The sequence below is a fragment of the Pongo pygmaeus genome, chromosome 3 (assembly GCF_028885625.2).
Source record: "Pongo pygmaeus isolate AG05252 chromosome 3, NHGRI_mPonPyg2-v2.0_pri, whole genome shotgun sequence".
NCBI lineage: Eukaryota > Metazoa > Chordata > Mammalia > Primates > Hominidae > Pongo > Pongo pygmaeus.
In genome coordinates, this window is record NC_072376.2 from 121,592,967 (window position 1) to 121,607,918 (window position 14,952).

Sequence of the window (14,952 nt, forward strand, 5' to 3'; positions counted from 1 at the left end):
GAGGGAGGGAAGGAGAGAAAAGAAACAGAGGAGAGGAAAGGAGGGAAGAGAGGAGAAAACAACAAAGGAGAGAAAAGGAAAAAATGACTTTTAAAATCCATAATCCAAAGTTTTCTTTCAAGTCATAGAACCGTATTGCCTGATATTGGCTCCTAAAGACCATGGAGCTGATGGTTCTGAGATAGAACTTCAACATCAACTTCATAAAATACACCAACATCTCTGTTTTAAAAATCCCTGTTGCTCTGAATCTGAAAGTGGCAAGTCCTAGTCCTGCATAGTGAACTTACTGTAGTTTATCAGTCACACTGCTTCTCCTCCATTTTCAAATAAAAAATATTAACATACAAAACATATCTCCATTTCTCTACTGGGAAGTAGTGAAGACAAGTGAGATGCTGCCTTTGCAGGGTTCAATGAGCTCTGCCAAATACCATTGCAGATTTGTGCCATTTAATTTTACTTTTTTAAATTTTTTTTTTCAAAAATCCTTTATTTTTCAATAAATTGGTGTCAGGTGGTTGAAAAACTGTAGCTAGAATATCTGGGGATAATAATTTTTTCTTCTATGCCAGGCAGTGCCCTTATATCTGGCAGTACAGCCTTCTTCATTCCTCTCTGAAGACCTGATTCCTTAAATCAGGCATCGGTATGTTTTTGGAGCACAGGATGGAGAAAGATTAAGTGTCAAATGGAATCACACAAGCTGAACAGCAAAGCAGACAGCAAGAGAAGAATCAAACAAGGTACATGCTGGGATGGAGAGGTCACCTTTTCTCCCTTTTCTCCTAGATCACCCTTCTCACCCCGTGGACCAGGGAAACCCTGTAAGATAAAAAGCAAACCAAAAAGATCTATTGGTGTAATAGTGGCAAAATCATATAGAAACAAATATTTTAGGATTTTACATTTCTGAGCTTAAATATAACAAGAAATGGCTCACCAGTCTTAAGACTTAGATAATAAAGCAGTGCTTAGAAACAAAAGTTTTCTAATATCTCAATTATCTATACACAACAGGTTTCTTGCTTTTTCTTTTAAGAAATACGGAGTAGAAAGAATACCAGAATACTAATTTGAATTCTGGCAAGTTCACTGATTTGTGCAGATTTGGGCAAATCACTTACCTCTCTGCATTTTAGTCCGTTGACTGTAAAATGGGGTTAATGATATCTACCAGACAGCTGTTGTGAATGTTAAATGTGATGATGTACTTACAAAGTACCAGAATGCTTCCTGCCCATAACAGGTGCTCATAAACAGTAACTAGTATTACTTTTGGTATTCTCATTATTCATGTAATACAGGATAAGCAGTGATTGTGTCTAGAGGCATTTACTTTTGACATTCTCTATTTTCACAGAATCATATTAGCATAAGATATATAGGGACTAAATGCTAAAAGGAAAAAAATATTGCATAACTGCTTTGAGAAAAAACATATCATTCTGCAAGGATAGCATGTGAGAAGTATATTGATTTTATGCATTTTTTTCATAAATAGGTCATGTTGATATTAAGAGTACCCTCAATTTGGGAAAGTATTTTGAAGTGCCACTATCCACTACCAGTTATTAATTTTATACAAGATAATTGTGTTTTTTTGCTTTTCTGTTTTATCTCATGCAAACGCCAGTGTATTTTATATTGCTGTTTACATGCACAGCAATATATGTTCTATGCATACCTATATGCACAGAAAAAAAGAAGTATTCTTTTTGTTATTGATGATGAAGACCATCAACATCTATTATAATAGGATGATGTTTATTGTACTTATTACTTACATCAAGACCAGGCTCTCCATCTTTCCCCTGCCGAAGAACCATAGTAGCTACATTAGTGTTTCTAAGTTTTATAAATAGATTATTGCTTTATTTAAGGCTGTCTGAACATGCAACACTAGTACTAGAACAACTACTTCAGAAATGTGAAAAAGATTCTCATTTTGATTAGTGACTGTTAGTGTTGCAGTTAAGGGTCATGAAAATTTTATATTATATATTGGGTTAAATAGACTAATATTTTGCTGATATTTAAGGCTTGGTAGCTAAGTTATCAGTCCAGGAGTTAAATTAAAAGCAAAAATACTGTTTAGTTGATTAGTGACTGTTAGTGTTGAAGTTAAGGGTCATGAAAATTTTATATGATATATTGGGTTAAATAGACTAATATTCTGCTGATGTTTAAAGCTTGGTATCTAAGTTACCAGTCCAGGAGTTAAGTTAAAAGCAAAAATACTGTTTAGTTGATTTAAAAACATACCAGCACTAATAGAGGATGTGAATCAATGCTACTTAATTTGATAACTTAGTAGTTAGCTCACAAATGAGTAAAGAATGTAGAAATACAGTTTTAATTTGGCTAGATGTGCACACTGTGTACGAAGGGTGTGAAGGTTACAACTTAAAAGCTGTTTTTAAGTAAGCTTTGTAAATGAATAATCCCCAAATTTTTTTTAAAAGTCGTAAGACTGTTAGGCAAGAATGATAAATTCACTCCCATGGTGCAAATTATCATGGTGGTGACCCTATTGTGTCATATTATGGATCCATCCAAAGTTCACGAGAGGTTACTTTGATTTCATCAATTAGATTTTGAAACCTATTTCAAAATCAGCATCTTTTTTTTTTATTTAGCACTGAGGTAATCATGGTTTATGTTTATTATTTCAATTCACAAAAAGCATGTGGGAGATATGGAAAGGTTAAAACCCTTAATGCAACGTACGCTTCTACTGTCATCCTACCCTATCTTAATGAATCAATTATAATTATTCCCAAGATGATATTTTTAAAGCAAACCGGAGGTCTCAATTTGAATTCTGTGTAATTAAGAATTTTCAGGCCGGGCACAGTGTCTCATGCCTATAAATCGAGCACTTTGAGAGGCCGAGAAGGGCGGATCACTTGAGGTCAGGAGTTTGAGACCAGCCTGGCCAACATAGTGAAACTCCATCTCTACTAAAAATACAAAAATTAGCTGGGCATGGTGGCACACATCTGTAATCCCAGCTACTCGGGAGGCTGAGGCAGGAGAATCACTTGAACCCAGGAGGTGGAGGTTGCAGTGAGCCAAGATCATGCCACTGCACTCCAGCCTGGGCAAAAGAGCAAGACTCCATCTCAAATAATAATAAGAAGAAGAAGAGAAGAATTTTCAGAAGACAGAACACTATGAATGTTCTATGTTCTGAAGATCATTTGTCATCACAGTAATTTAGAAAGTCAGAAACATCAAGTCGTCATAAATATCAACGTAATTTGGGGAATAATTTTTACTAGCAAGAGTCATTTTAGTAAATAGTCTATAGGAACAGATAAAGTCTGAAGAAGGCTGTTTTCAGTGAAGCTTCCACAGCCATTTTTGGATCCAGTGATCTTTCAAGGAAGTGCCAGTTATGAGTGTCCAGTAAGATGACGTAAGGAGGGCATCTTCTGACAGTTAGGATCCTGTTCATGAGTTAATAGTTTATGCTAGAGACAGTCTCTGATCCTGTCAATCTCGTGAAGTGCCTGGATATGTGTCTGGACATGATGAGAGGGCGAGAGACTGAATATGACCTATTTGTGAAGGACATGGAAGTACTAAATTTATAGATAATGAGTGGATTGTTGTTTCTCCTCTAACATTAGTCTGCCCCACAAGGGAAGGGTTAACCGTGTCAGTGACTGGTCATCTATGCATGCGGAAGGTGGGGATGTGCGTGTGACCGGGAACTCACAGGCAGCCCATAGGGCCCTCTTGGTCCAGGCTCTCCCATAGCTCCTTTTTCACCCTAAAATGAAAAGTAGAAAGTTCAAATCACACACACACACCTACATTCATACACTTTCTCTCATGCCCTATGTCTAAAGCCTCTATTTTAAGGACCATTCTATGAAAATCTCAAAGATTTAGACTCTTGCAGAGTCACTGCCAGTGATATTTGGAAAGTAATCCACAGTAGCATCTTTTACTAAATCACCTTTGATAGAAGGGCAGCACAAGATTGCTGCTGGCCTGCTGTGCAAAAGCATTTGTGTATCTCAGACGCCATACTTAGGTTTCTTTGGCATTAGTGTGAAACATTTATTTGTTACTAATTATTTTGTTAGCACCTTTAAATGTAAGAATAAAGTGCCTTTCTTTTTTGAGATAGGGTCTCCCTCTCATCCAGGCTGGAGTGCAGTGGCATGATCATGGCTCACTGAAACCTTAAACTACTGGGCCTAAGTGATTCTCCCACCTCGACCTCCGGAATAGCTGGGACTGCAGACAAGCACCACTATGCACAGGTAGTTTTTAAATTATTTGTAGAGATGGAGGTCTTACTATGTTGTCCAGACTGGTCTTGAACTCTGGGGCCTCAAGCAATCCTCCCACCTTGGACTCCCAAAGTGTTGGGATTACAGGCCTGAACCACAGTGCCTGGCCTGAAATACCTTTTCTTCTATCAAAAAACAATTATTCAGGGAAACCCTTTCTCGATTGTCCACTTCCTACTGCCAGCTGTATTTTATTTCACAGCCCTTAGACACCAGAAGACGCATAAAGCTTATGACCTGCTTATTCTCTGCTACCCTCACTAGAATACAAACATGAGGGTTCTGGGGCCTCTAGCTTTGTTGTTCCCTATAGCATCCTTATAGCTTAGAATAGTGTATGGCACATCAGTAAATGTTTGTTGAATGAATGAATCAAAGTGAATCTATATAATCATGTACACAGTTTGCTTCCTTTCTGAAAAAGAGGATTTATTTATTTTTTATTTATTTTTTATTTTGACACAGAGTCTTGCTCTGTTGCCCAGGCTAGAGTGCAGTGGCACAATCTCGGCTCACTGCAACCTCCACCTCCCAGGTTCAAGCAATTCTGCCTCAGCCTCCTGAGTAGCTGGGATTATGGATGCCCACCACCATGCCTGGCCAATTTTTGTATTTTTAGTAGAGACAGGGTTTCACCATGTTGGCCGGGCTGGTCTCGAAGTCCTGACTTCAGGTGATCCACCCACCTGAGCCTCCCAAAGTGCTGGGATTACAGGCGTGAGCCACTGTGCCTGGCCTGAAAAAGAGGGTTTAAAAACTTTCAACCCCTCTGAATGCTAGATAAGGTAGGTATATGTTATCTTCCTCATTTTCTCTCCAAGTGCCTATTTAAATAGAGCAGCTTTCCCCACTTACATGATATTCTTGAACACTTATAAAGAATAAGTGTTATTGGAGGTAATCTTGTGAATAGAATAATTGTGATGATAAAGAGATGTTCTGTATTTCAAATGCTGTTTTCTGCTGCTGCCATCTCCAGATTGAAGTGTTTGTCAGTATTTAGTAGGAAAACTTCAGGAGTAATGGTGATTTTATACGAGTAGCCAAACAGAAAATCTTATCTGCTTTTATCATACCCCTGAAGGAGTTTAAAGGTTAGCAAATCTTTTTTCTTGGCAAAACGCCAGGTTCAGCTGATAACAGTGCCTGTAGAGCCATCTGATATGCCTGTGTTTCTTCAGATTCCCATGTGAGCAAATTTCAGGTCCCTGTTAAGCATTTTCTTTATCTAAATTTGAGGGGTCAGTGGAACTAATTAACACTGTCACCTAGAGGCAATATGGTACAGGTGAGATTACTGAAAATAAATATGATAAAAGTTTGAACTTTTACTCATTATTACTTTAGGGTTATTACCAAAGCAGAAGCAATTGCACTCAGCACAGTGGCCAGATTTTAAATGAAACATTAAACATTTTTTTAAGAAGGGAATTTCCTTAATTTGTTAAGAGACATCTATAAAAAATATCTACAGCATATTTCTTAATAGTGAAATATCAAAAACAGTCCCTTTAAGAATGGAGCAAGGGACGGGTGCAGTGGTTTATGCCTTGCACTTTGGGAGTTCAAGGCAGGAGGATCATTTGAGGCCAGGAGTTTGAGACCAACCTGGGGAACAAGGTGAGACCCTATCTCTAAAAAAACAACCAAACAAAATAACTAGTAAGGTGTGTATGTGCAAGTGTGTATCTATCTATCTATCAATCAATCTATCTATCTATCTATCTATCTATCTATCTATCTATCTGTGTGTGTGTGCACACACACGCACGTGTAGTGGGAGGTGAGGGTTTTAAGGGAGGATCCACATAAACTGGACTATGTCTAGTTTGAAATAACTGAAATAACTCCACAGATTAGGGTGGGTCTAATTGGAAAAATCTCCATAGATTATTTTGATATAACCATTCCCTTCTCACCTGAGAATCTTGGCTTTGTCTTATTCTTAAAACAAATATACTATGGCTTATTTGAATAAAGCTGTCACTAAAACAGGTGTCTGTGAAACTACTCTTCTAGAACAGCCCACCCCCAATAATTACTTAAGCTATTAATGACAATTCCATTTCTCTTGCCAGTGACTGCCTCAGAAATGGACAGCTGACCCAGTTCTAGCAAATGAGGTGTCAGGGGCATCAGCCGGGAAGCTCTGGGGAAGGTTCTTCTCTGCTCAGGAAGAGACATGGGGGTAGTCTCTCTGTTCTCTGCCAGTGTCTCACCAGAGAGGATGCTTGGACCACTGTGCCCAGCTTGTCTGTGGTCAGAAGACAATGCCAACATGTGGAAAAGGGCTCCCAAGCAAAACCTAGAGTCCTCCTTTGAATATTTTCTTATATAAAATAATGTATTTCTTTATTGTGTAAGCCATTTTGAATTTGTCACTTAGAGCCAAAAAGCATTCTAATGATTCCAGCTTGCAAACTTTTAGGAATGAAATATTAACACAGGGATTTGAATGTACAACTCCTTTTCCTGGATTAAGCAATTCCAAAAGTATTTTTCAACCTCTCAAGCTTAACACACTTTATAGAGTTCCAAAGCCAATGAAGAAATCAGCTAAAGTAGGGAGGATCAGGTGCTTGCAGAGTGGAATATTGATGCTGTCAATCATACACTTGAAAATGTTTGAATAACATTGCCTATCAAACACGTGGTTTCTTTTAGGTTGTTCTAATTTCATTCGGGTTCTTTAATTTGCACATCAACACTGAGGCATTATCCTAGAACACCTCCCTTTGCTGATTCTGACTTCTTTAAAATTTGAAACTTTTTCAGGAGAGTCCAGATGGCACCTCCATCAATTAACTCTGAGAATCACACTCCAGTTTAGCACTTCCAGCGAGGGGCACTTGGAGAGTACTGATATATGATCCAGTTAAGATAGTTAACATGCTGAGTAAATACAAGAGTAACACTTTACACTGCACACCATTTGACTGAAACTATGCCTTCAAAATTCTTAGCAATTTCATTTGCTCTTCTGGTTAATTCTGCTCCAGCACTGAGACCTGATACTCTTGTGACATTGTGGAGCTATCGGAAGTAGCAGCTGATTTACCACACGGTAAACCCTCTTGAGCCCCAGGGCATTCTGCCAAAAGACTGCCTGAGATTTGCTGCTCCATTTTTAGTACATGGGCTGGGTTTCTTCATACAACGCTTGAAAGCCAATCTGCGTCAGCAGCGTTGAGGCTTTTAGCTTTTAAATATTTTTAATTAAGATGATCTTCAGAAGTCATTGGTTTGATCTTAGAAATATGACAATTGCACATTCAGATTACATGTTCCCTTAGAACTCATCTCTTTCTACAAGCATTCTTGGATAAAGCCAATCTTCATCACTGTACAGCTTGTACTATTTGTATTATTTTGGCCTCATTCTCTGGTTATTTCCTTCATGCATTTTTTTTTCTCTGCAATTAGATTGTAAACTCTTCTAGGTCAGGAAGAATAGCTGCTTTTTTTGCAGCATTCAGTATATATTAATAAATATTCATAAAAATATTAATAAAAGACAAGGAGATAATTAATCAATTATAATGGTATTATTCAATGTACTGAAGCAAATGAGCAAAATAGGCTTTACCTAAGTGGGAGGAGAGTGTTTCCATTTCACACTAGTAGTAATACCATGCTTTGCACATAGTAGCATTTGGTAAATATTTCCTGAATGAATGAGATCACTCTACAGAACACAAAATTATAGAACTGGAAGGTATGTTAAAGAAATGACTACTGGCCCTCTTTTTTTAAAGCAAATTATCCCAGACTGATGAAAATCTATCTAGTTTTTAAAAGACCACAAACTTGCACAGTGAATCATTCTGACATTTTGAAGACTTCACTATTAAAATACTTTCTTTATATCCTCTCCTGGATGGTAGGGAAATTGATGACATAATTCCACTCAGACACACAAAAATAATTCTAAGATTTCCAAGGTGAGGAAAAGAAATAGTGGGAGAAAACAGAAAGAGAAAGAGGGGGAGAGAGAGAGAGAGAGTGAGCGCACGCATGAGAGGGAGAAGAGAGAAGAAAGTTCCAGACAGATGACCATTTATCTTCCATTCTGAATGTCTTTTTTTACCCCAAAAGATATGGAAACGTGGCCTAGCAATAGAGAGGTTAGTGAAAGGTTTTCGTTTTATAATGCACTGAAATTATTTCCTTATGGTTAAAGAAAAACAGCCTATCCTTTAGCTTTAAAAAAGGGGGAGCATTTGTAACTGTGCAGAAAATAATACTTAGGTTTCATTATTTCCTTTGGAAAAAAGTTATAACCTACTCTGAATGAGTACAGGAGCTTTATATAAAAGATTATCAACCAGAATGCATACTCCTGGAAATTTCAGCTCCATTGACTTCGACTTTCTGGATGAAGGCCAAATGAAAATATCTTCCTTATGGGTGAAGGAAGAATCATCTGAGCTATTTATTTTAGCTATGTAAATGTATGTATTGTTTTTATTAAGGCAGCCATGTTCTATTTTATGCTCTGTGGTTTTCTTCTCTCAATATTAGGACTCTGAATAGAACTTAGGATGGTATCTCTTTTTATTTAATATTAGATAGCCCTTTATTTCTTCTGAAAAATGAACAGTTCAATTAATATGGAAAAGCCATGCTCTGTGTTTTCTTTAGTACAAACTTAATAACCTCAGCAACAACTTACTCTTTCTCCTTTGGGACCTGCAGGGCCATGGGGTCCCATAGGACCATCTGTACCCTAAAAAAAAAGATAATATGAGATACATCGCAAGGGCTGCAAGAATAGCAGTTATAATTTATCCTGGATTTTTCCTAGGTGAATGGTGCCTAAGAATATCAGTAAGACAACTCATCTCCTTTCAAAGTGCTTTATGCTTGATTATTTCAGGCCAGCGGTTTTCAAGAAACTCATGCAAAAAGGATGAATTATATAACTGCATGTTTCAATGAAAGGCACACACAAAAAGCTGCATATCATATTTAATTATGTCTTTTTCCTCTGACTAAATAAAGCATCATTGGCCGGGTGCGGTGGCTCAAGCCTGTAATCCCAGCACTTTGGGAGGCTGAGGTGGGTGGATCACCTGAGGTCAGGAGTTTGAGGCCAGCCAGCCCGGCCAACATGGTGAAACCCCGTCTCTATTAAAAACACAAAAATTAGCTGGGCATGGTGACGGGTGCCTGCATTCCCCTACTCGGGAGGCTGAGACTGTAGTGAACCAAGATCGTGCCACTGCACTCCAGCCTGGGCAACAGAGCGAGACTCCGTCTCAAAAAATAATAAATAAATAAATAAAACATCTTCACTTTGCCCCATAATCTTAAGAAGAAAAGTGTAATTGATTTTCCTTCCTGTCACCTCTTCCTCAAGCTCTTTCTCTACACCCCCTGCCACCCTTAGCCAGGCATGCTCTGAACTCTTGTTTTCAGCTGTTTAAGAGGCTTGAACAGTTACACAAGTAGAAGAAAATTATTAAGTAAATGAAAACAGTGTGTAACTGTTCAATCCAAAAACTTTCTGCAGCTCTGTTGGGGGCAGCAGGGGCTTAAGGAAAGGAATCATTCTTATAGATTCTGCGGCAGTGGCCGGTCACTAGGCTTACAATTCACAAACCAGGCAGCCAAGATGACTTAAAGGTATAATTCCCCTTTGTCCCCCTGGTTAGTTCAGGATTAGGATTTCTGCGGTAGAAGAGGTGATATTTGAATGAATGTAAGAACGCTGAGGTCCAGTGAAAATAATGACTACCTGAAACAAGTTTTTAGAATTGAAAAGATGGGAATTTCTTCTAGATTCTTAAAACTGTAGCCAGGACTTCAAGTATACTTGCTCGTTTCCAGTATGACTATGCTTAGATTCACAAAAAATTGATTATAATATTTGCAAATGTAGGAACTATTCCAGCATGATTTTTCTTTAGTATTCCCATTTCTGTTTTACTAGTCTGGTTTATTCTGTTAGAGCTTTGCGATAAGAAAGAATTCAGAGTTTTAAATTCATTCTAATGTTGCTGAATTCTCATCAGCTTAACTGATATTTTTCTTACTGCCTGAATTCAAAGTTCACCTTCAGAAGACTTCTAAATACTGAGTATCTGTGGCTGAAATTTAAGAGCTGGAGCTGTTAAGAACCAAAGAAAAAAAGACAAAATGACAGAAGACAGACAAGTCATTCTATGAACAGAAATTGAAAGTTAGTGCCAAGGAAGAAGTTACATTTGATGGACATCAGTCTAAAAGGAAAAGCAAGTTACCATAATTTCACATTATTTTAATCTCTTCAGAAGGCCACTCTCATGGAATTGTAGGGGATGTCTGTCTATTGGTTCTGGAAAAATTCGTGTGGGATTCTAAGACAATGAAGCCCATTAGTCTGGTCATTCTTCCCACCTAGCAAATTATCCAGACTTGAACACAAGCTTCAGAAAGACATTCTGGCAGTTTAGCTGTTCTCCAGACAGAGTTGCAACCGTCCTCTGTCCACCATTCCCCCTTTTGCCGCCATCTTTGTCCACCTTTTACTACAGCTCTAAGTACACCCTCATCATTTGATGAGAGGACATGGAGCAAAGGAGTCTGTGCTGAAGCACATGATTCACAGTCACAAAACATGTCAGAGCAAGACAAGGGACTGACTCACCCGGGATCCTGGCTTTCCGTCTAAGCCAGATGCTCCCTGTGTGATTTGGTTGGTAGCAGGGTTGGTGGGTGTAACACGAATGACAAGAACAGAGATTAGTATGAGGTACCGATGAACAAATGTAACACTTCAAACAACATAATACGCAGTTACAGGGTTCTGGGATGAATATCACATTGCTACAAATTGTTAGTTAAAAAAAAAAAAAAAACCACATGACAAACACCCCACAGATGATGGCATTTTAATGACATTTCTATTTGACAAATTCTTATTTAGAAATCAAGCTAATGAAGTGTATAAACTGGGCTACAAAGTAGTTACTCATAACAGTTGCAGGCTTCTATCTAATTTCCATATGAAATTCATTTTCTAAAGACTGTGCTATTCACCATATATTTCTTTAGGTTCTGAAGAGAAAAGAACGGTAATTTCCTAAAAAAGGGCTCATTATAATAATCAATCAAATTCAGCATTTCAGAGGAGAAAAAAGAGCTCCGGTTATACTTGTTAAAATAGTATTTATGAATAACAAATACAGGGTTTTCACATGTTAGGATGACTCTTGGCAGATTTTACATGAACAATAATTACTCATTGTTTTCTGGGTTGTTCCTACTGTTCACACTACTTTCCGCTAGAGGGACTTCTAGGAAAGGGAAAAAGACAGAAAACAATGTGTGCGACCAAGCAAAAAATAACTTCCAAACTAAATTGTTTCTCAATTCCTTCAAATAATCTTTGCATCAAAGCCTGATGGGGGAAATAACTTTAAAAATCGAATGTTCTCAGACAATGCATGCTTTTCTTCACTTTGAACTCTAGGCTACACATAAATAGTATATGATTAAACAATGGCATTTTCAATGCTTGTTTCAAGAATAAGCACAATTATTTCTTTGATATGGTTTTTGTGTCTCAAAGCCCAAATATTTATTTATAGTCCTTTAAAAATATTGGTTAGATCAAGGAGTATTTAAGAAGGAAGATGCACTGGCCCTAAAAATCTATTGTTAAGATTGCAGAACTATTTCCCAATTTTATGCTTCAGATGCAGTTAATAATACAAAATGGAAAAAAAAAATCTATCCCAGATGAAAACTCTACCAATGATGTTATTCTATATACATTTTGAGTATTTTGAGTTTTTATTTTAAAATTTCTTCTGTATAATCCTATTATGAGCCACACTATAACTGCAAAATACATACTTTTTTTTTTTTTTTTTTTTTTGAGATGGAGTTTCACCCTTGTTGCCCAGGCTGAAGTGCAATGGCACAATCTTGGCTCACTGCAACCTCCACCTCCCAGGTTCAAGCAATTCTCCTGCCTCAGCCTCCCAAGTAGCTGGGATTACAGGCATGTGCCATCACACCCGGCTAATTTTTGTGTTTTTAGTAGAGACAGGGTTTCATCATGTTGGCCAGGCTGGTCTCGAACTCCTGATCTCCACTGATCACCTGCCTCCGTTTCCCAAAGTGCTGGGATTACAGGTGTGAGCCACCATGCCCGGCTTACATACGCCTTTTTTTTTTTTTTTTTTGAGACGGACTCTCGCTCTGTCGCCCGGGCTGGAGTGTAGCGGCGCAATCTCGGTTCACTGCAACCTCTGCCTCCCGGGTTTATGCCATTCTCCTGCCTCAGCCTCCCGAGTAGCTGGGACTACAGGCACCCACCACCATGCCTGGCTAATTTTTTGTATTTTTAGTCGAGACAGGGTTTCACCATGTTAGCCAGGATGGTCTCGATCTCCTAACCTGGTGATCCGCCCACCTCAGCCTCCCAAAGTGCTGGAATTACAGGCATGAGCCACCGCACCCGGCCTTACATACGTCTTTTGTTAGCAATAATTACAATAAAAATGTATATTGTTGTTCGTTTGTTTAGGGCTAGCATAGGTACAGCTGTTAGCTAAATGTTGCACAAAAATTATCAATAGCCCTAAATTTTAAATTAGGGCAGACTTTAAATAAATCAGATTGAAAGTTTAAATAAAATAGAAAATCCAAACTTTCTTTTGCCTTTTGATACCTCCTTCAGTTACCATTATTATAACATTTGAAAATAAATGTAGGCCAGGCATAGTGGCTCACAGCTAATCCCAGAGCTTTTAGAGGCCGAGGTGGGAAGATTGTTTGAGGCCATGAGTTAGAGATCAGCATGGGAAACATGGCGAGACCCAATCTCTATAAAATATTTTTAAAAATAAATCGCTTGAGCCCAGGACTTTGAAGCTGCAGTGAGCTGTGACTGTACCATTAGACTCTAGCCTGGGTGACAGAGTGAGACGCTGTCTCAAACAAAGAAAAAAGAAAATAAATGGGGAAATTGTAATAATTTTACACTGATACTATTATATCTACCTAGAATGCTGAAATAATGACTCACATATATTATAGAGGTTTTATGCCTATGGTCCATTGATCTAATTGGTGTGATTAAACCTATATTCTAGACTTGGCTGGTGGCTCATGCCTTTAATCCCAGCACTTTGTGAGGCCGAGGCGGGTGGATCACCTGAGGTCAGGAGTTTGAGACCAGCCTGGCCAATGTGGTGAAACCCTGTCTCTACTAAAAATAGAAAACTTAGCTGGGCATGGTGGCGTGCACCTGTAGTCCCAGCTACTCGGGAGGCTGAGGCACGAGAATTGCTTGAACCTGGGAGATGGAGGTTGTGGTGAGCCAAGGTGGCACCACTGCACTCCAGCCTGGGTGACAGAGAGAGACTCTGTCTCAAAAATAAATGAATAAAATAAACCTATATTTTAATACAAGGTTTATATCACTCATTCAATAAATGAATACCTATTGACCATCTACTATATGCTGGATGTATGTAAGGCACTTGCTATCAACTGGCGTAAAGTATAATACCCATGGCAAAAATGAAATAAGTGGTCATCAGCTTTTTTTTCCTCCCACATTTCAAATTGTGTATAAACTATATTCTGTTACTGATTTTATGTCATATTTTACTAATGTAGTCTATATTGTTCTTTGTTGATTTGTATCTGCATTCACCAAATAGATAGCATATTAAAGGCTTGAAATTAAAGCCTCGTATTTAATAACAATTTTAAAAAATCTCCGTTTAGTTGTTGTGGAAAGAAGGCTGACATAAAGAAAATGAAGAGCCGGGGGGAGATTCCTTCTTCATTAAAAATAAAAATATCTAAACAACTGCAAAATACTTCTTTTATACGACTCACTATTGCCACAAGAACCTCATAACAGGGAATTTTCAAAACGAACAACATAAAACACATAGAACATGATATGATTGATTAATGTAAGGAGCCACAGCATTGACCTCACTCCATCAACAATGGCCAATTCCATACCTGCCACCAACAGAAGGCTACAGTTTTTGGTATCCAAGGAGAAAAAACAATTGAGGAAGCATTTAAAACTGCACTAGATTATAAAAAGTGTTTGGGAGAAACTATGAAATAATGAGCACAACACTTTTAAAAGAAGGGGATAATGGAAGAAGAATTGTCAGCCTTAAAAGAGGAAGGTTGGCATGTATGTAATTGAAGAATGACAGGACATTTATAGCATTGTTTGTTGTGGGTCTTCCTCTGACACAAGAGCAGACATCAGAGAAAACAAAACTGAGCTGAGCTCTGCTCTAACATAATATGTTTCCTAATTACAGAAACCTCAACAGTACGAGCTGCTGAGTAAACCAGAGTTACCATGTAGGGTAGAAAGAAAAATCTGAGATTTGCACTAAAATGGAAAGTTTTCTTTACTTACTGGAAGACCAAGGGGTCCTCTGTCACCCTTTTGACCTGGTTCACCCTTCAATCCTTTAACACCATTTAACCCTGGTTCACCCTAAATGCAAAAGCAAATGCCAATTTTGGTTGCTATTATGGGTGTTTAAACTGTGAGAGAAGACAGCCAGTCTCTGAAATAGTTGCAGATTCCAGTTTTAGGAAACAGCAGAGTCAGGCTAGATTTGTCTTGCACCAAACATTAATTTTTAAAGTTAAAATAGTTACTAAACTGACA

The 14,952-nt window shown here is 38.1% G+C and overlaps 1 protein-coding gene across 5 annotated transcripts in view; it reads right to left on the reverse strand.

Annotated features, from left to right (window-relative positions):
- COL25A1 (collagen type XXV alpha 1 chain) overlaps positions 1–14,952 on the reverse strand; it is a 511,707-nt gene that overhangs the window by 14,645 nt on the left and 482,110 nt on the right. For 3 of the 5 annotated variants that reach the window (XM_054485599.1, XM_054485598.1, XM_054485600.1), the window contains 6 exons: positions 14,695–14,775; positions 10,936–10,971; positions 8,980–9,033; positions 3,725–3,778; positions 1,788–1,814; positions 772–825 (listed from right to left, as the gene is read on the reverse strand). In XM_054485599.1, the coding sequence (XP_054341574.1) occupies positions 772–825; positions 1,788–1,814; positions 3,725–3,778; positions 8,980–9,033; positions 10,936–10,971; positions 14,695–14,775 (306 nt within the window). The remainder of the gene's footprint in view (positions 1–771; positions 826–1,787; positions 1,815–3,724; positions 3,779–8,979; positions 9,034–10,935; positions 10,972–14,694; positions 14,776–14,952) is intronic. The other 2 variants (XM_063663967.1, XM_054485601.1) reach the window with 1 other exon arrangement.